Raw genomic sequence first — 21,871 nt, 5'->3', positions numbered from 1 at the left:
TACGCACTGATCATAAACCACTCACATGTATGTTTACGTGCAAGGGTGCTTACAACAGTAATCCACGCATAGCTAGATGGGCTTTAGGCCTAGAAAGCTTCTGCTTCATATTAGAATATGTTCCAGGTAATCTTAATACAGCTGCAGACTTCCTATCAAGAGTTCTGCTGAGCAAAGGAGAAGAATATGAAACCCTTTAGTATTCCATATTAGAAATCAATTCTTCTGCTATCAGTAACAAAGAGTGGGAAGATTTTGGGACGTATGCCAAGAACTCAACATCAACAACAATTTGGTAATGAGAAACAACAAAATAACACCCCTGGAAAACTTATAAGAGAAAGTTATAGATCTTGTACATGATGGCCATTTAGGCAGGAGCCTCACCAAAGCTAAACTAAGAGAACATTACTGGTTCCCGGGTATGAATTCAACAGAAGAGTCAAAGGTAAAAAATTGTACTGTGTGCGCGAATAGTGACAAATCTAGTATAACTCGCAAAATTCCCATTTCTCCAGTATCTGTTCTGACAAAACCGTGGGAAATGTTGGCTCTGGACATAACTGGTCCCATTAACCGTAATGGACTATTTAAACAATTTGCATTTGTATTAGTCGATTATCAATCCCATTGGGTAATCATGAAAATGATCAATCAAATTACCACAGACTCCCTCATAAATATTTTAAGCAATGCATTTACCACCGAAGGTATACCTTCCACAATCATTACAGACAATGGAGTACAATTTACATCTGTGGCTATGACAGAATTTTTTATGAAACTAGGCATCACACATCTAAAGACTGCGTTATACTGCCCCAAGGCCAATGGAATGGTTAAAGAGTTTACAGAATTATAAAAGAATGTATCCAATTAGCTTGTGTCAATCACATCCAAGTGGAGAAAGCAATACAGGATATGCTCTGGGCTTATCACACCATCCCCAACCTAATTACAGGAGTTTTTCCATTTACATCACTTAAGAGAAGGTAACCATGCACTAAATGTTTCCCCTGTTGGCTAGGGAGAGGAACAGAAGTACAACACGACACTCAAATGAGAAGAAACAAAATGTTATCACACCAAACCAAATATAAAGATCACTATGACTTCAAATATGGCACTAAACCACAAAAATGGGAAATGGCAGAGTTGATTTATGTCAGAAAACCGATAGGAAAAAGAGACTACGATTCTATGTTCTGTGACCTTAAGCATATTGCAAGAGTAAATCGCAATGTAGTTATAATGGACAATGGTCAAATGTGGAGTATGGACAGATTAGTCAAGCAGCACTCCACAAAGAGTAACACAAGCATCAAAGCCACACCACCGTTCAAACATGAGTATCTAGACTCAAGAGGAAGAATCAAATATTCTCCGAATTGACACAAGGATTATGTTATGAAATAATATGTCTTTCTTCATCCTCATTCTTTCCATTTACACAGCGTGTAACCAATGTGAGGATTGGGGATGTGTTATAATTGGCCTCAATATGCTATCTTCCTCCAGTGTTTGCCATTTGTCATTTTATGACATCATTAACCTCTTCTGCACCTGATTTACACAGTTCTACATTTGTTAGGAAAGGGGATGTGTTATAATTGGCACTGTTATATTTATTCTCTTTCTATTTTCCTATTTGTCCGTGTATAATTTACTATGTAATGGTTCACTCCTTCTCACCCCTCCTATAACCTGTATTAGAACATTTCAGCCGTTATGGTAGGAGTCTGTAAGGGAATGTTGTGAGGAGGGTGTTCTACTGGTGGTGCGATTGGGAGCACTGACGAGAGTGGAGAGAGGAAACGCTCAAAAAAAAAAAAGCCTACGCTTGACTTCGTTTGGTGATTGTATTACAATCTAATTAACACTTGCCCACTCGGAAAAGTGGTCATGTTCCATGCCCATAGCATTATGTGCCTAATCAAAGAGTTAGAGAGTGCTGGAAGAATTTAGAGACCCTGTAGAGTTTAAAGGATTAAAAAAGTGGTACAAGTAAAAAGTGGAGTCGGATAGGGCCTGTGAGTTTTCTAATCCTGTGACATGATTTTTAATTTGTTGCAAGATAAGTATAGTAGTTTTTACTTTTAAAACTGAAAGAAAAGCAGTTGTGAAATATTGTTTTATTCTATGGTATTATTAGACACTGTGAGACAAACGAGAGATCAGAAAGACCCACCTGCAAGCAGCATGATTAGAAGTACTGCAAAGAAGTCGGGGTACTCTGCCAGCCCAGGTAAGCTCATGTGCACTGAAGAACTCAAATAAGTGCCAATTCGCCTGCCAAGCAGTTCATCAAAGGTGGCACTCCAAGCTCGAGCAACGCTAGAGGTTCCTGAATGAGAGATCAGAGCAGGTGTTGTGAGGCACATTAGGAAGTCAACCCCATCAGCCCTCCTCTAGCTGTTACTCTCACCCCATTCCAATCTTTGCTCCAAGCTAGTACTTTGTTGTTTTTTTTACATCTACTTTCATTTTCTCAAAATGTCCTCATTGTTCTTTCATTCTTTCCTTATTTCTTTCTTTCTCTTTCTCCCATTCACTCTCTTTCTCTCTCTTTCTCCTTTTATCTCTTTCTCCCTTATTCCTTTTATCTCTTTCTCACTTTCTTTCCCTCCATTATTTCTTATCAGCTCTGTTTATGTTCAGCCCAGGGATTGCTGGATCAAATGTGGAGAGTTTGGGTGCCCAAGAGTGTGATGTGCCAGACTTCTAAGATGAAAGATATTGGATATTGAGATCCTGAGTTAGTACAGTGAAATGCTGAAAATGCAGGGTCAGAAGTGCTGAGCAGCCCCTGTATGGGGCTTACAAATGGTACTGGAGCAGATGGATTTTGAAGACCATATGTGGTGATCGGACAATGGTTGAGAGGGAATGATGTAGTTTGCTGTGCACTAGGAATCGATGTTTGGGATGCAGCATCCTACTTGGCATATTATGGAAATGGATTAGGATCCGATGGGTTCCTTGACAATTTATCCAGGTAGCTGGAGATTTTGCGGAGTTCTGGGCAAGACATGGTAGTAGATATTCCCCAGTCTTTTGGAGTTTTGCTGCGGGTGGCTGGAGACCTCATTGAGCCTGCAGAAAACTGTGAATGTAGTTGGCAAGCTCACATTAGATTCTATATGCAGGGCCACTGGAATTACGCAGCAAGAGAGGACCAAATTCTGAGTCAGGGTTAACCAAATTATGATGGAAGAAAAGGCAAAATATGTGGCGTAATGCAACCCATTTTGAAATAGTATTACTTCTTTATGTTGTTAGTGATACGCATGGTAATATTGTCTGGCCAATGATTTCATGTAATTAATGCCGGTTTAGCAACCAAACACAGCAATAAGCAACTAAAAGATGATCAGTCAACTTGTGAAGGACCTTCCACTGCATGGGAGGGAACACGTTGCAATGTTTTTAGTAATTTTGTTATCTGTTTGACCTAGAAACAATTTTTATTGTTAAAAAAGATTATGCAACAGATGATGAATTCACTGGTGTAACAAAGGCCCTTGAAGCCCCAGCGGTGTAGGGGGGTACCAAGCTCCAGGGGCCCACTCATCAAAGCACCCTGGCCTGGGAGCTCCTGTGAGAGTTTGGAGGGGGTCCCTCCTTACACTGTGCAGGGGGCCCCCCTCAAGTTTCGTTACGCCACTGGATGAATTAAGAAGCAAATGCGGCAAATCTATAATTATGCAGAAAACGCCGTGACAAATGAAACTCATAATTCCAGTGGGCCTGTCTATAGATAATGAATGTGCTTGAATGTCTGAAATCAGACCTGTGGCTGAGGTGATCCTGGGACGTATTATATAGCATGCTGTGCCTTTGGCATAAATGGAAAAGAAATTATTGGTTTTGTAAACCTTTTATGGTGGTTGTAGATTTTAGTATGATTTGTTTGACTTGTGACAGTGGTGGTTGACCTCAAGATTTGCTACGCATGAAGCAAAAGTTTAAGGGATCCTTTGGTTTGATTGGTATGCATATTGAGCTGTCCATCCTTCCCTATGATGGTCTGATAGCAGAGGTAGGAGAGGTTGGGTAGTTTTTAGACACGTTTTAAGCCTTCAGTTTGCAGAACATTTCGGGATACATGGTTGAGGACCCTTTTTTACAGACATGTGAAGATTATTCAGTTTGTTGACTAAGTAGTGGATGTGGATGGGAATGCTGCTTTTTACTGGGCATGTGGTAGAGGTAGTGCAGCATCCATGGTATATGATAGAGGTAGGCAGGTGGTGGAGCAGATGGTGATGCTTTTTGGGGATCCTGTGATTTTCTAGATTTTTGCAGGGAGGTGGTAGAAAATGTTTTGGCTTGCAGGTCAGTTTTAGGAAGGTGGTTGGGAATTTTGTGGACAGCGGGACAGGTGAGAGAGGTTTCTGATCATCTCAAAGTGTCACAGGCACTACAATTTTTAGGAATGTGGACAAGATGGCAGACTTGGCAACTTACACTGTGCCACCATGTGTCTGACAATATCTGCTCCCTGCACATAGTCATCTGGTGAGGAGCCGATATGACACAGCAGCAGGTTCGCTGGAAACCCCTGCACTGAGTAGGTTTCAAGCTCCACTTTCCAAGTTGTAAGCAGCCTATATCCATTAAGGGGTGGAACAATCATTGGGGGAGGAGACAGAAGTGCATCTCTGGTAGTTCTCTGCAAGAAGACCCACCGCATCCAAGACCCTGCCCCATCTTCACACAGTGACATTTTTAAGGTGGCAGGTCTCATTCATTTAATGGGCATGTGCTGGGGGTAGTTGGGATTTCAGTGGTTTGTGTGCATGAACCGAGGGATTTTGAGTTTCTGAGAAATATTGTGGAAGTGGTTGGTATTTGGCAGTTCTGCTGTATGTTGCGCAGATTGTGGAAGTGGTTTTAAAATCTGTGATTTGTGGGACATTTTGCTTGGGTGGTTTAGGATCCACTGATGGCTGAGAATCCCACTCATTGATGGTCAAGAGATGAAGGTGGTATGGAATCTCAAGGTTCCTGTATATATTGAAGATATGGTTGGTAATCCCTTGGTTTTATAAGTCATGTAGTAAAGATGGTGGGATATACCTTGACTTTATGGGCACATGGTAGCAGTGGATTGGGATCTATTGTTTTGATGTGTGCGTGATAGAGATAGTTGACAATTGCAATGTTTAATAGGAAAGTAGTATAGACGTTTGCCTATTGCAAGGCTTGAAGAGTATGTAATAACAGTCGGTTGGTATCCCCCGGTTTAAAGGGTATGTGAAATAGAGGGGCTCCGTGGTTTGAGGGGCATGTGGTCAAGGAAAATGTTTCTTCTCATTGCATTTTCAGCAGATACTACAGATGTCTGGGGATTCTTTTGCTTGATGATTGTGTGCTCTAAGTAGAAGCCTTACTACTGTAAACAAAGTCACTTGCCGATCACGTAGGACAATATCAGATTCCATCCTGTGATGAATGCCCACAGCTCCCCGACTGTCACATAGCTATACAGGTAGGCAGAGCCTGTCAGGGGGACCCGGGCTCCAAATTCTGCATAGCATAGTCCCGCCAGGACGGATGCCAGTGCTGCAATCAAGAAGGAGATGATGATGCTGGGCCCAGAGTCTGCCTTCGCCACCTCTCCTGCCAGGATGTACACTCCTGCTCCCAATGTGCTGCCAACACCCAAGGCCACCAAATCCAGGGTGGACAAACAGCGACACAAGTTCGACCCTTCAGGGCTAACCGTGGACACCTTCTTGCGCCTAGAAATACTGCTGCAGGCAGACAGGAGGGCACCATAGACTGGCATCTGAAAAAAATATAGAACCAGCTTTTCAGAATTGTGATCAAATATTATCGTTGTTGGCATTATATTTAAAAAACAATCTATATACTTCTTTGAATTAATTTTCTAACCTACAATTTGAAAATAAAAATAAACTGTCTACTAACAGCTATGCATCTTATCTGCAAACCCACAGAAAGGTGTAAGAAAGGCTGTCAGCACTCTTCATCTGTTTAGCACTCTAAAAAGAGAAATACTACCATTCTCACTTTAGAAAGGAACAACCTAGGTGCCGGAATCGCACACCTTGACGACAGTCACAGAGCAGACTCCCCGTTCACCTTTCACACATAGTGCAGAGCAGGATACATTGCAGTCTGGCCTCCCAGAAACGCTATAATGTATGATGGTGCAGCGCCTTGCAAAAGTTGATGAAGGCAACGAGAATGTTACTTTGGCTGGTGGCCTCATCGATGTACAAGGTCCTGGGCGAGTGGGGAAGGGAGAAGGGGCCTTCTCTAGGATAGGGGTTCGCTACGGTATTGGAGTCACTTGCACCAAGGTGTCCTTAAGGTCATACATTTATCTCTGCCTATTGTACCAATTCAGAACAAAGTATTGGACGGCCCGGCTGCTAAACTCCATCACCTTTGATACAGGTACGGGACACCTGGCCTGCCCTGGGTAACTCTCAAAGAACTGCAGAGCAACACAGGCGCTTAAGAATTTCCTCTCCTAGGCGTACAGCGCGGGCTGCCAGGCCCAATGTCCTTACACCAGGGAATAGTGGGCTGCCCTTCTAGCACAGGCTTACAGTGGATTCTTGTATATCAAGTACCCTTTACGTACGGTGACCATCTGGCTTCAAGGCAAATTCTGGACAGGACTGTAAAAAATTCAGAACAAAGGGTCAAAATTCAAGATAGAAATTCTGGACGAAGGGTCAAAATTCAGGACAAAAATTCAAGAACAAACGTCAGTTTTACATACACACCCAAGAGAGGCCATGCCCCATTATGTTATCAGGGAATTTATTTACTCTTTTTTTAACATAGCACTATTTATTCACTGTGGTCTTTTTGTGATTGCCTCCTGGTATGCTACATTCAGGTGTCATATTACGTACTTGATCAGTAGTAAATTAATGCCCTTCGGCACTGTATCAAAGCCATCACCCCTACACAAATCTACCCAATCTTTCTTGGAGAGAAAGCAACACCAAAATTTTGATTATGTTTCTCAACAGTTTAAAACCCATGGCAACAGTTCAGGAAACATTAAGGTAAGTAACCTTATGCTAGTTTAAACAGGTTGAACAAAAACATTTGTCTCACCTCAACCTCCAATGGAATTTCAACCTGAAAAAAATGTATTGAGACAGAGCAGATGGTGAGGGTGACAGTCTCACACCTAATGTCAGGATGTGACATACCCACAACTTGTCTATAGTCTCACAGCAATAGAATGTACATCCAGGACTCTACATTTATCTCAGAGCTGGGACCCCTGGCTACAAATCAAAGATAATAAAAGAGGAGGATGAAATCGAAATCCAATGGGAGATCCACGGCAACTGATTCAAAGGGTTGTTCCTAGGAACTGGATAAATAAGGAAGAGAAGAACAAGGTGGGACAATTTCTAAAATCAAACAAGATGGGTTAACCAAGACTATCTGACGGTATTGTGTACCTGAGGAGTTGTCTGTGCAGACAGGAGGGAAACAGAAACTTTGTCAAGTAGCTGATCAAGCAGCACCAACCCACCCTGGCAAACTCTTCTGGTGCAATGGTCCGCATGGTCTGCAAGGTGAAGGATGAGGAGGGGCCAGACCCCTTGAAAGGTTGTGCAAGGCAATTGCCCGCTATGCCCATGTCTTATAATGGTTTTGCAATTGAGGAAAAGCCAAACCAGTGATCTGGGTCATCTCTAAGTGCCAAGTACACATAGAATCTTCACAATATTTGGGATGTGACTTGCACAAGCAAAATGTAAGAACATGAGAAAGATTTTAAAATGTAATTGGTATTTCTTTAACGTATGGTACTGTTTTCCCCTTTGTATACAATTAGACCTCAGATTGAACTGGGAACCAGTTACCTTTTGATACCGAGTGATTAATATATACCATTTCCCCACTAATTTGCAGGATTAAAATCTCGGCAGAGCTTTATGGTCCCTCCGATCCCAGTTTGCCTTTTGGTTTTCTCTTCTGTTTTCTGTAGTGGGCCACATGAAGATGGTGTGCTACCCTGATGATAGTATTATTTTGCAAACCTTCCCCTACTCGTCCTTCATTCCTTCTTTAGACATGCCACACATCTGATTTGGTCACTGGGGTGCCGTCGGGTAGCTCTTTCCACTCTAAAGCTACCCATGACTGTGGGTGGATTAGGCCTGCTGGAATCAGAATGCTATTATTTAGCTGGACAGGTTCAATGGGTGGCTCTCTGGCTGTCTGCCTGCCCCCCTGCATGAGATGGGGTTTATCTACAAAGACTTTTAAGGAGTGCTTACTACACTGCTCATTGTTTCCTACTAACCATTCTACAGAACACCATCCGGGGTTATATGCACAGATTTCTCTTGCCTTGCTAGAAACTATAAACTCACTGACATAAAGAAACCCTGTGCTCCTGCACTAACTATGCTAGGCCTTACCGCTCAAACATGCTGCAGGTGTCTTAAAATTGGGGGATTTGTTTCTGGACGGCGAGCTACAAAATTTTCAAACCCTTGTGGCAGACCACCATCTTCACCCCGGTCAACTCCTTACTTACAACCACCTTAAACAATCATTAAATACTCTATTTCATTTCTGCCACCTATCACTAACCCTACATGAGGTGTGCCAGAAGATCTTTACCATAGGGACTGGCGGCAAACTGATAAGATGAGTGTACAGACCTTTCCTGCAACATGGAGACCACTCCAGGTCTTCTCGTCATACTACCTGGGTGATTGATGTGGCCAAACTTCTGTAAGATATGGACTGGACTAATATACTGAAAGTATCCTGACAGGATTTATGTGACAATCTTGCTGGATACTGGGGGTGGGAAAGAGTTTTTTCTTTCACACGACACCATTTAAATAAACTGTGCAAGGATTTCAGAATATATCAGAATTAGGAGTACAAATGAAGGACATTTTTGTTCATTCTTCACTGTGCTGGAAATAAATACCTTTATGTGATTAAAACAAATCATTAGATTAGATAATACAATTTCCACACATCATCATCTGTGCACTGTAGTACGGTATGTCTGTGCAAATGCAATGGCCATTTCAATCAAAAACATGTTGCTACCACACCATGCATACTCCACTCTACTCTCTACCACTCCACACCACTGCACTCTACTCTGAAACAATCTACTCTATGCCACTGCACTCTACGTTAGTTTGCCCCACTGCACTCTAAATTACTGCACTCTACTTTGCACCACTGTGCTCTATGCCACTGCTCTCTATTCCACTCAACTCCACTATACACCACTGCACTGTATGAGACTCTACTGTGCAACACTGCAGTCGCCGCCACTATACTGTACACCACTGTACTCCATACTACTGCATTCCACACCAATACACTCTATTCCACTGCACTCTATACCACTCTACTCTTCATAACTTAACGCTACGCCACTGCACTTTACAGCACTATACTCTACTCTGCACTGCGCCACTCTACACTACTCCACTCTGCACCACTCTATGTTACTGCACTCTATGCCCCTCTACTCTGCATCACTCACTCTATGCCAATGCACTCTGCAGCACTATACTCCACCCTGTACTGCACCACTCTACATTTCTTCACTCTGCAACACTCATCACCACTGCCCTCTATGCCACACGAGTCTACTCTGCACTCTGTGCCACTGCACCACTCTATACTACTGCACTCTCTGCCACTGTATTGTATGCCATTCTACCACACTGCACTCTATGCCACACTACTCTGCCCCACGCCACTCCATGCCACTGCACTCTAAACCATTGCACTCTACCCCAGTGTACTCTAATCAACTGCACTTTACCCCACTGGACTCTACTCAGCACCACTGTACTCCAGGCCACTGCTCCTATGTCACTCTACTACACACTACACCGCTGCACGGACACTCTACTCTGCAACATTGCACTCTCCACCACTGTACTCTACACCACTCTACTCTGTACTACTGCATTCTATGCCAATACACTCCAGACCACTGCACTCTGTGCCACTTTACTTCTGCTTCATTCCACTACATGCAACTGCACTCTACAGCACTATACTCTACTCTGCACTGCACCACACAATGCTGTTCTACTCTGCTCCACTCTACACCACTGCACTCTAAGCCACTTGAGTCTATGCTGCACTCTACGCTACTGCACACTCTGCCACTCTACTGTACATCACTCTACTCTACGCCGCTGCACTCTTTGCCACTCTAGTCTGCACCACTCCACTTCTCACCCCTACACTCTACTGTGCACCACTCTAATCTGTGCCTCTGCATTCTGACACTACATTGTACACCGCTGAATTCTGTGCCACTGCATTCAATGTCTCTTCACTCTACACCATTATATTATGCAACATTCTACACCAATGCACTCTACATCAGTCAACTCCACTTCATACTACCCCACTATATGCCACTCTACCGAACTCCACAGTATGCCATTCCTAAACATGACACTCTGCCACTCCACTCTATAACACTCTACTCCACTCTTTGTCATTGCACTCTGCAACACTTCCCACCATTCTCCTCTATTCCACTAACTTTTAACCACGCTGAATAGCAGCCACTCTGTTGTAAAACATGGCTGAAATACATTGGTAAAGCCAATAACTCTTGCCTAGATGGTACATATTGGCTAATGTTTGTAAGTACTATGAGGTACTGAGGTCCCTGAAAAAACTGTGAATGTGTAAGTACTTATTTTAAACAAGCATTACACACATCATAATAAAGGCTGCTACAAAATGTGCAAACACATTTAGGTTAAATAAAAAAAGCTGTAAAATACAAATTTCAATAATATACAGATTATACCTACTACAAACATTTCTTATAACCATCCATTAAAATCACACACTCCACAGCTCTCCTTGGAACACCCTTCCAGCACCTCTCTAAAAAAATATATCTTTGCCATCAGAAAGCTTCAAGTGACTCCTTTGTTTAAAGTCAATATAGGTTTCCAAGCCCCTTTACATTTGCTGATTTACCAGTTGTGCACATTTGCATTTCTTTAGGGAAGGAGATCCCCAGGCAAAAAAAAACGTTCTTATTTGTCTGCCCCTCCCTCCCTCGGAGCACTGGAGACTCCCTGCCTTTCAATCCAGCTGGGAAAACTGATCTGTCCTAATCACAAATGTGTCTTTTAGGTAAAAGGCTAAAATTAGGACAAATGCTGTTGGTTAAGCCTTTCATCACGGACAACAAACCAAAGGGCTAAATTAGGGGCAGTACGTGAAAATTACCGAGGCGTGGTCACCCTACCTTTACACTATGGTTTTTTCAAACTTTGGACTGGGCTCCGCTGAAGGTATGAATTATATAGAGGAGGGAACGCTCTGGTCAAAACAATAATTTTGTATTCACCTGCAGAACCCCAACAAGCTTTATGCTGGAAACAATGCTGTGATTTTAGTGAAGGAAAAACAGAGTGGCCATCTGGTTGGAGGATCTGTACATCAATAGAGACACTTGCCACATTGGTATGCTAATGGGACAAAATACAAGAGACACCCTTACACGTTTTGACTCTAGCTTACAATATTTCTTTCAAATTCTCATATGGAATTGATTGCAAGATACAAGTAAAATAGAATATTGTTTTTTACTTTTTTAATTTCACTCTACTCGCGGCCTCATTTGAAATGTCAGAAATGTTTGGTATGTTTTACCCTGCATACAACTGAAACTGAAATGGGTGCCTATCGGGCCTTTTTAATGTTCATTGCAAGGGAAAACATTATTCAAGTTATCAACATCAGTATTTCAACACCGATTATACAAACCATTAGAATGATCAATGTCAGTGAGTTAGCTCCTGTTTTCATTTCACGGTTTGCTTACCTTACTAGTGCATTTGCTTTTACCAGGATGCGATTTACCAGGAAGCTTTCTTTCCTGCAGCATATTAATATTGTACAGTGCGTACTGTGAACTGGGTTTCTTGTGGGCAGTGCTTAATTTGTAAAAAAAATTAAGTGGCAGGGCCCTTGTCGGAAGGCCACTGCAGCTTACCCCACCCATTGCCCCCACTAGCGCTGCCAATGACAGTACCAACACAACTTTTAACCATTACACGCCTGTAAGTGTGGCAATTCACACTACTCCAGGCGTCCAACACTATAGGGATCGCTTGGGCAGCAGGTATTATTCATTTTTAATGTATACTGAATTAATAAACGACTGCTGTGTAGTTCAAATCTACTTTAAACAGACAGTGCCACCATGTGGCAGACTGTCACAAGTGACCGTGTTGACAAAGTGCCAATGCCCTATACCGGAAGCCACCAGCTCAAATTAAGCATTGCCTGGGGTCATTCACAGCAATTCACCACAGAACTTCTCTCTCCTATTCTCCTGTAGATTTGGCTCTGTTCCTGGTTATGAAATCATAACCTTCAGATGCTTCCCTTATTTTGATTTCCAAAATAGGGAATAACAATTTGCATTAATTACCAGTTCATAATTTGCTATTACAAATCAGGAAATAGCAAACAATAAGAAATTACTAGATCAGAAATTATATACTTTGGCACAGATAGTTCATATAATTTTGTAATTCCCTGTTTGTGAATCACTTTATTTGCAGATAAGGAAGCCCAAAATTATTTTTTGGTACATCTTGCCCATGGTCCATAGCGTAACATCGAGCTTGAGTGACAGAAGTTTTGTAGGCCACACATGACTACTAAAGAGTGCCAGTAATTCAATATTGATCATGAATTCTGGATACGCTCTCACAGTATCGTGGAAAAGAGTAGCAGTAGAAGCTAAACTAAAATATGTATTTTTCGCTATGTTTTGAGTAATCAGGCTTACCAGGAGAGAGACAGAGTGAGGATTCTGTGACAAGCAATTTGGAATTGTGTTGTAATCAGCTCTAATTGTTGACTATACTGAAGAAATTCTGTATGGCCAGGCAGTCGCCGATGTCCCGTGGGAACCAGCCCACCCTTTGACCGCTCCAGCCCGCACAACAACCCCAGATGCAAAGGACGCAGACAAGACCATGGATCACGTTCTTTAGGTTAGGGTTCAAAAGACCCCCGGCAGTATTTATTTAAATGTATATACAAAAACACATTGCAACAGAGCCGCTAGTACATGGGAGTTACCTATCCATAACTAAGATCCTGTGTATCTGTTAAAACAATATTTTATGACTGGTAGCAATGACCCTTCCTCTTAAGCCACTTGTCTGATATGATTGATCCTGGACCCACCCACCCACCGACCTCCCATACCAGGATGTGCCTGTGCAAGGGGCTATTTGCCAGCTAGGATGCCTACCTCGGGCACCCCTTGCACCCAAATTCCCACCCCCAACAGCCAGCGCTAGCTTGTGTCCACTGCACCTGCGCAGACTGTTGCCAGGTAGGCTCCAAGGTTGAGCAATTACCCAAAACCCCCGCACCCTTGCTAACCTCTTTTGACTTTTTGCCAGCACCCTTTGGAGGTTTCTGTGATGCTGTTGTTAATTCGGTCTAAAAGAATGCCTTACATGGACCCGAACTGTCCCATCAATGATGACCTCACCTGCCACATTTCAATAAATACAACACATTATCAATACCTGTAAGAGAAAATGCATTTAGAGAGGAACAACATTTACCATGCTGTCACAAGATGACACTATTTAATACCTTAAGGAGAAAAGTAGTTAGACAAAGTAAACCATTACAAATGTACTCCATACAATCCTATAAACATGAATCTTGATGGGGGCACTGAGGGGCAACATCCTTTTTGGTAAGGTGGTGAGCAGGAAAGAGACCCACTCCCCACCCCGTCATTTACAGGGCAAGGCAATGCCTTGCCTCTGGGACCCTGGAAGCGCTCATCCACTTCTGGGGGCCTCTCCCCGTGAGCCAATAAACTGAAAACATACCCCAGGGCCACGGCTGCTTTTGCGCAGCCCTTGAGGTGGACCACGGCTTGCCCCATATTCGCGGCTCCCCTGAATTGGGAGAGCCTTCACTATAATCTATGTAAACTGTTTATTGTGAAAGATCGCTAAATTAATGTAAGGAAGATTAAACAAAGGCAATTCACAAACTTAAGCCTATGAAAAGACAACAAAGGGTTCACTAGAAAGGATTCCCAGTCATTGAGCCTAATTATGAGGGTCAGTTAAATGTGGTAGTAACTCCATTCGCAGGAGACACAAATACTGGGGTCATGGTAACTCCAGGGAGTGGAGTTACCAGGGATTACAAGTGGGACCCTTGGGCTCCACAGAGAAATGAGGAGTTACTGGGGAAATCGCTGAATTCCAGTACTCAGTCCCCATCATTTCCTTACAGCATTTCACCCAGAGACTGAATGGGGTCATCTTCACCCGCAGTATGTATAGTTAATATTTAACCCATCTGTACATGAAGTCATATTCATGGTGGGAAATTGTAGGGTGTCAATCCCCATTCACTCAATGTGCTCTCCTAGGAGAAATCACTGAGACTGGGGCGTATAAGATATTAGTGTCCATGTTCATCCAAACTTTTTTCTCTTAGTTACGTTCACCGGTAAGTAACAATACAGGACATTTCTAATTTTCTGTAGGAAAGTACCATCTTGCCTGGCATGTTACCCCCATATTTCACTGTATATATGTTGTTTTAGTTGTATCTGTCACTGGGACCCTGCCAGCCAGGGCCCCAGTGCTCATAAGTGTGCCCTGTATGTGTTACCTGTGTTATGACTAACTGTCTCACTGAGGCTCTGCTAACCAGAACCTCAGTGGTTATGCTCTCTCATTTCTTTCCAAATTGTCACTAACAGGCTAGTGACCAATTTAACCAATTTACATTGGCATACTGGAACACCCTTATAATTCCCTAGTATATGGTACTGAGGTACCCAGGGTATTGGGGTTCCAGGAGATCCCTATGGGCTGCAGCATTTCTTTTGCCACCCGTAGGGAGCTCTGACAATTCTTACACAGGCCTGCCACTGCAGCCTGAGTGAAATAACGTCCACGTTATTTCACAGCCATTTACCACTGCACTTAAGTAACTTATAAGTTACCTATATGTCTAACCTTTACCTGGTAAAGGTTAGGTGGTAAGTTACTTAGTGTGTGGGCACCCTGGCACTAGCCAAGGTGCCCCCACATTGTTCAGGGCAAATTCCCCGGACTTTGTGAGTGCGGGGACACCCTTACACGCGTGCACTACACATAGGTCACTACCTATGTGTAGCTTCACAATGGTAACTCCGAACATGGCCATGTAACATGTCTAAGATCATGGAATTGCCCCCCGAATGCCATCCTGGTATTGGGGAGACAATCCCATGATTCCCCGGGTCTCTAGCACAGACCCGGGTACTGCCAAACTGCCTTTTCTGGGGTTTCACTGCAGCTGCTGCTGCTGCCAACCCCTCAGACAGGTTTCTGCCCTCCTGGGGTCCAGCCAGGCTTGGCCCAGGAAGGCAGAACAAAGGACTTCCTCAGAGAGAGGGTGTTACACCCTCTCCCTTTGGAAAAAGGTGTTAAGGCAGGGGAGGAGTAGCCTCCCCCAGCCTCTGGAAATGCTTTCATGGGCAGATGGTGCCCATTTCTTGCATAAGCCAGTCTACACCGGTTCAGGGATCCCCCAGCCCTGCTCTGGCGCGAAACTGGACAAAGGAAAGGGGAGTGACCACTCCCCTGACCTGCACCTCCCCTGGGAGGTGCCCAGAGCTCCTCCAGTGTGCTCCAGACCTCTGCCATCTTGGAAACAGAGGTGCTGCTGGCACACTGGACTGATCTGAGTGGCCAGGGCCAGCAGGTGACGTCAGAGACTCCTTCTGATAGGCTCCTTCAGGTGTTGCTAGCCTATCCTCTCTCCTAGGTAGCCAAACCTCCTTTTCTGACTATTTAGGGTCTCTGCTTTGGGGAATTCTTTAGATAATGAATGCAAGAGCTCATCAGAGTTCCTCTGCATCTCTCTCTTCACCTTCTGCCAAGGAATCGACTGCTGACCGCGTTGGAAGCCTGCAAAACTGCAACAAAGTAGCAAAGACGACTACTGCGACCTTGTAACGCCGATCCTGCCGCCTTCTCGACTGTTTTCCTGGTGGTGCATGCTGTGGGGGTAGTCTGCCTCCTCTCTGCACTAGAAGCTCCGAAGAAATCTCCAGTGGGTCGACGGAATCTTCCCCCTGCAACCGCAGGCACCAAAGAACTGCTTCACTGGTCCTCTGGGTCTCCTCTCAGCACAACGAGCGAGGTCCCTTGAACTCAGCAACTCTGTCCAAGTGACTCCCACAGTCCAGTGACTCTTCAGTCCAAGTTTGGTGGAGGTAAGTCCTTGCCTCCCCACGCTAGACTGCATTGCTGGGAACCGTGTGTTTTGCAGCTACTCCGGCTCCTGTGCACTTTCCGAGGAAATCCTTTGTGCACAGCCAAGTCTGGGTCCCCAGCACTCTAACCTGCATTGCACAACCTCCTGAGTTGTCCTCCGGCGTCGTGGGACTCTCTTGTGCAACTTCGGGTGAGCACCAATTCACTCCACTTTGTAGTGCCTATTCCGGCACTTCTGCAGGTGCTGCTTGCTTCTGAGTGGGCTCTTTGTCTTGCTGGATGCCCCCTCTGTCCCTTCACGCAATTGGCAACATCCTGGTCCTTCCTGGGCCACAGCAGCATCCAAAAACCCTAACCGCAAGCTTTGCAGCTAGCAAGGCTTGTTTGTGGCCTTTCTGCACGAAATCACCTTTGCACGACTCTTCACGACGTGGGACATCCATCCTCCAAAGGGGAAGTTTCTAGCCATTGTCGTTCTTGCAGAATCCTCAGCTTCTACCATCCAGTGGCAGCTTCTTTGCACCCACAGCTGGCATTTCCTGGGCATCTGCCCACTCCCGACTTGATCGTGACTTTTGGACTTGGTCTCCTTGTTCCACAGGTACTCTCGTCTGGAAATCCATCGTTGTTGCATTGCTGGTGTTGGTCTTTCTTGCAGAATTCCCCTATCACGACTTCTGTGCTCTCTGGGGAACTTAGGTGCACTTTGCACCCACTTTTCAGGGTCTTGGGGTGGGCTATTTTTCTAACCCTAACTGTTTTCTTACAGTCCCAGTGACCCTCTACAAGGTCACAGAGGTTTGGGGTCTATTCGTGGTTCGCATTCCACTTCTAGAGTATATGGTTTGTGTTGCCCCTATCCCTATGTGCCCCCATTGCATTCTATTGTGATTATACATTGTTTGCACTGTTTTCTATTGCTATTACTGCATATTTTGGTATTGTGTACATATATATTGTGTATATTTGCTATCCTCATACTGAGGGTACTCACTGAGATACTTTGGCATATTGTCATAAAAATAAAGTACCTTTATTTTTAGTATATCTGTGTATTGTGTTTTCTCATGATATTGTGCAAGTGACACTAATGGTACTGTAGGAGCTTCACTCGTCTCCTAGTTCAGCCTAAGCTGCTCTGCTAAGCTACCATTTTCTATCAGCCTAAGCTGCTAGACACCACTCTACACTAATAACGGATACCTGGACCTGGTGCAAGGTGTAAGTACCCCTTGGTACTCACTACAAGCCAGGCCAGCCTCCTACATTGGTTGTGCAGCGGTGGGATAAGTACTTTGCAACTACTTACCACTTTGTCATATTGTACTTTTCATAAGAGAAAAATATACAAAACAAGTTCAGTGTATATACACTTAACCAAAAAGTTTTGCTTTTCTTCTCTCACTTCTTTGCTAAGTGCTGAAAAGTACTTCTAAACTTTCAAAAAGTTCTTTAAAACTTTTACAAGTTTTTTTCTGTCCTTTAAAAAGTTCTGAAAACTTTTTCTTTCTTTTTCTGTCCCTTAAACCTTTTCTATCATGTCTGGTACAGGCCAAACTCTTGATCTGGCCAGCATAGCTTATGACAACCTTAGCTGGAAGGAAGCAAGGAGTCTCTGCATAGATAGAGGTTTAGGGGTAGGGAAGAATCCCTCAAGACAACTGTTAGTTAATATGCTCATTGAACAAGATAAGACCTTAGTTGGCACTTCTGGTGAGAAATTAGCTGATGGTTCCCAATCTGATCCTGGGGCACCCCTTGCAAAAGATTTGGGAGGGAATCTTGCCACCTAGCATAGCTGGTACTGATGTGAATTCACATCACAGTAATAGTGTTGCTTCTCATCATAGTAGAAGTGTTACTTCTTTAGGCCAGAATGTTAGAGTGCCATCTGTTTGGGACATGTCTCCCTCTGTTCATTCTCATCATACTTCTGTTTCAAGGCATGTCCCTCCCACCCACCCTGATGACAGAATGTTAGAAAGGGAGCTCAATAGATTGAGAGTGGAGGAATCCAGGCTGAAGCTCAAGAAGCAACAGCTGGATTTAGATAGGCAGTCCTTTGATTTAAAAAAAAAGACAGAGGTTGGGGTTAGGACCCCATGGTGGCAGCAGCCGTATTTCAAATAGTCATCCTGCAAAAGAGCATGATTCTAGGAATCTCCACAAGATAGTTCCCCCTTACAAGGAGGGGGATGACATTAACAAGTGGTTTGCTGCACTTGAGAGGGCCTGTGTTGTTCAAGAGGTCCCTCAAAGGCAGTGGGCTGCTATCCTATGGCTATCTTTCAGTGGAAAGGGTAAGTATAGGCTCCTTACTGTTAAGGAAAGTGATGCCAATAATTTTACAGTTCTTAAGAATGCATGCCTGGATGGTTATGGCTTAACCACTGAACAGTACAGGATGAAGTTCAGAGAAACCAAAAAGGAGTCTTCACAAGACTGGGTAGACTTTGTTGACCATTCAGTGAAGGCCTTGGAGGGGTGGTTACATGGCAGTAAAGTTTCTGACTATGAAAGCCTGTATAACTTAATCCTGAGAGAGCATATTCTTAACAATTGTGTGTCTGATTTGTTACACCAGTACCTGGTAGACTCTGATCTGACCTCTCCCCAAGAATTGGGAAAGAAGGCAGACAAATGGGTCAGAACAAGGGTGAACAGAAAAGTTCATACAGGGGGTGACAAGGATGGCAAGAAGAAGGATGGTAAGTCTTCTGACAAGGGTGGGGACAAATCTAAAAATGAGTCTTCATCAGGCCCACAAAAACACTCTGGTGGGGGTGGTGGGCCCAAATCCTCTTCAAATCAAAACAAAGAAAAGAAACCATGGTGCTATTTATGTAAAATAAAAGGCCATTGGACAACAGATTCCAGTTGTCCAAAGAAAAGCACTAAGCCTCCTACCACTACAACCCCTGCTGCTACACCTAGTGCCCCTAGTAATAGCAGTGGTGGTGGGAGCAAACCTACTAATAGCCAATCTAAGGGAGTAGCTGGGCTCAATTTTGGTAACTTAGTTGGGGTTGGTCTGATTAGGGAGACCACAGAGGCTGTGTTAGTCTCTGCGGGGGGTATTGATTTAGCCACCTTGGTTGCTTGTCCCCTTAACATGGATAAGTACAAGCAACTACCCCTAATAAATGGTGTTGAGGTTCAGGCCTACAGGGACACAGGTGCCAGTGTTACAATGGTAATAGAGAAACTGATCCACCCTGAACAACACCTACTTGGTCACCAGTACTAAGTAACCGATGCTCATAACAACACACTTAGCCACCCCATGGCTGTTGTAAATCTCAACTGGGGGGGGGTTACTGGTCCAAAGAAAGTTGTGGTTGCCTCAGATTTACCTGTAGACTGTCTACTAGGAAATGATTTAGAGACATCAGCGTGGTCAGATGTGGAGTTGGAAGCTCATGCAGCAATGCTGGGCATTCCAGGGCATATTTTTGCTTTAACCAGGGCTCAGGCCAAAAAGCAAAAAGGACTGGGTGACTTGGATCTTGGAAGAATGGACCAAGTGCTCCCTAAAGCTAGGGTTAGTAAAGGTAAATCACTACCTACTATCCCTCCCTCTACAGTGGATTCAACTTCTGAGGAAGAAGAATTTCCACCCTGTACAGAACCTACACCAGAGGAGCTAGAAACAGACACTACTGAGCTTTTGGGTGAAGGGGGGCCTGCCAGGGAGGAGCTGAGTGTGGCACAGCATACCTGTCCCTCACTAGAGGGTCTAGGGCAGCAAGCTGTCAAACAAGCAAATGGGGATGTCAGTGACTCTCACAGAGTTTACTGGGAGGACAACCTCTTGTACACTGAAGCAAGGGATCCAAAACCTGGAGCTGCCAGGAGATTGGTGATTCCTCAGGAGTACAAAAACTTCCTCCTAACTCTAGCCCACGACATTCCCTTAGCTGGACATTTGGGGCAAATGAAAACTTGGGACAGGCTTGTCCCCTTGTTTCATTGGCCTAGAATGTCAGAGGACACAAAGGAATTTTGTAAGTCCTGTGAAACCTGTCAAGCCAGTGGCAAGACAGGTGGCACTCCAAAGGCACCCCTTATCCCACTGCCTGTGGTTGGGGTTCCCTTTGAAAGGGTAGGGGTTGACATAGTTGGCCCCCTTGACCCTCCTACTGCTTCAGGCAATAGGTTTATCTTGGTGGTAGTGGACCATGCCACCAGATATCCTGAAGCAATTCCTCTAAGGACCACTACAGCTCCTGCAGTGGCAAAGGCCCTCCTGGGAATCTTTTCCAGGGTGGGCTTCCCAAAAGAGGTGGTATCAGACAGGGGAAGCAATTTCATGTCTGCTTACTTAAAGGCCATGTGGAAAGAATGTGGTGTGCCATACAAGTTCACCACACCCTATCATCCAAAAACAAATGGACTGGTGGAGAGATTTAACAAAACTCTCAAAGGTATGATAATGGGACTCCCTGAAAAACTCTGCAGGAGATGGGATATCTTACTGTTACCTTGCCTCCTTTTTGCTTACAGGGAGGTACCCCAAAAAGGAGTGGGCTTCAGCCCCTTTGAACTCCTATTTGGACACCCTGTGAGAGGTCCTCTAACACTTGTTAAGGAGGGTTGGGAACAACCTTTAAAAGCTCCAAAGCCAGACATAGTGGACTATGTACTTGGCCTCAGATCTAGGATGGCTGAGTACATGAAAAAGGCCAGTAAAAACCTTCAGGCCAGCCAAGAGCTCCAAAAGCAATGGCATGACCAGAAGGCTGTTTTGGTTCAGTACCAACCAGGGCAGAAAGTGTGGGTCTTGGAGCCTGTGGCACCAAGAGCACTCCAAGACAAATGGAGTGGACCCCACATAATTGTTGAAAAGAAGGGTGAAGTCACCTACTTAGTTGACTTAGGCACTGCCAGGAGTCCCCTTAGGGTGCTCCATGTCAATCGCCTGAAACCCTACTATGACAGGGCTGATCTCAACCTGCTCATGGCAACAGATGAGGGACAGGAAGAAGAGAGTGACCCTCTCCCTGATCTCTTCTCTTCCACAGAACAAGATGCTCTAGTGGAAGGTGTAGTACTGGCAGATTGTCTTACTGCTGAGCAGAAAGACCACTGCATAAATCTCCTGGGTCAGTTTTCTGAACTCTTCTCTACTGTGCCAGGCACCACTTCTTGGTGTGAGCACACTATAGATACTGGAGACAGCTTGCCTGTCAAAAGTAAGATCTATAGGCAGCCTGACCATGTCAGAGACTGCATAAAACAAGAAGTGCAGAAGATGCTTGAACTGGGAGTGGTTGAGCACTCTGAAAGTCCATGGGCCTCTCCTGTGGTACTTGTACCAAAACCTCATTCCAAAGATGGAAAGAAGGAAATGCGGTTTTGTGTAGATTATAGAGGTCTCAACCAGGTAACTAAAACTGATGCTCACCCTATACCCAGGGCAGATGAGCTCATAGATAAACTGGCATCTGCCAAGTATCTAAGCACCTTTGATTAGACTGCAGGGCATTGGCAGATCAAGTTATCAGAGGATGCAAAAGCAAAAACTGCATTTTCAACCATTGGAGGCCATTACCAATTCACAGTAATGCCTTCTGGATTGAAAAATG

At 44.3% G+C, this 21,871-nt stretch overlaps 1 protein-coding gene across 4 annotated transcripts in view; it reads right to left on the bottom strand.

Annotated features, from left to right (window-relative positions):
* The window catches only part of LOC138245722 (cationic amino acid transporter 2-like), a 187,186-nt gene that overhangs the window by 132,714 nt on the left and 32,601 nt on the right, over window positions 1-21,871 (bottom strand). For all 4 annotated transcript variants that reach the window (XM_069199577.1, XM_069199576.1, XM_069199580.1 and 1 more), the window contains exons 2-3: window positions 5,416-5,791; window positions 2,189-2,344 (exon numbers count right to left, since the gene is read on the bottom strand). In XM_069199577.1, coding sequence (XP_069055678.1) covers window positions 2,189-2,344; window positions 5,416-5,791 — 532 coding nt within the window. The remainder of the gene's footprint in view (window positions 1-2,188; window positions 2,345-5,415; window positions 5,792-21,871) is intronic.

This window comes from Pleurodeles waltl, chromosome 7, assembly GCF_031143425.1.
Source record: "Pleurodeles waltl isolate 20211129_DDA chromosome 7, aPleWal1.hap1.20221129, whole genome shotgun sequence".
In the NCBI taxonomy this organism is placed as follows: Eukaryota; Metazoa; Chordata; class Amphibia; order Caudata; family Salamandridae; genus Pleurodeles; species Pleurodeles waltl.
Note: the sequence above shows the minus strand (reverse complement) of the source record. Positions and strands in the feature narration are given on the sequence as shown.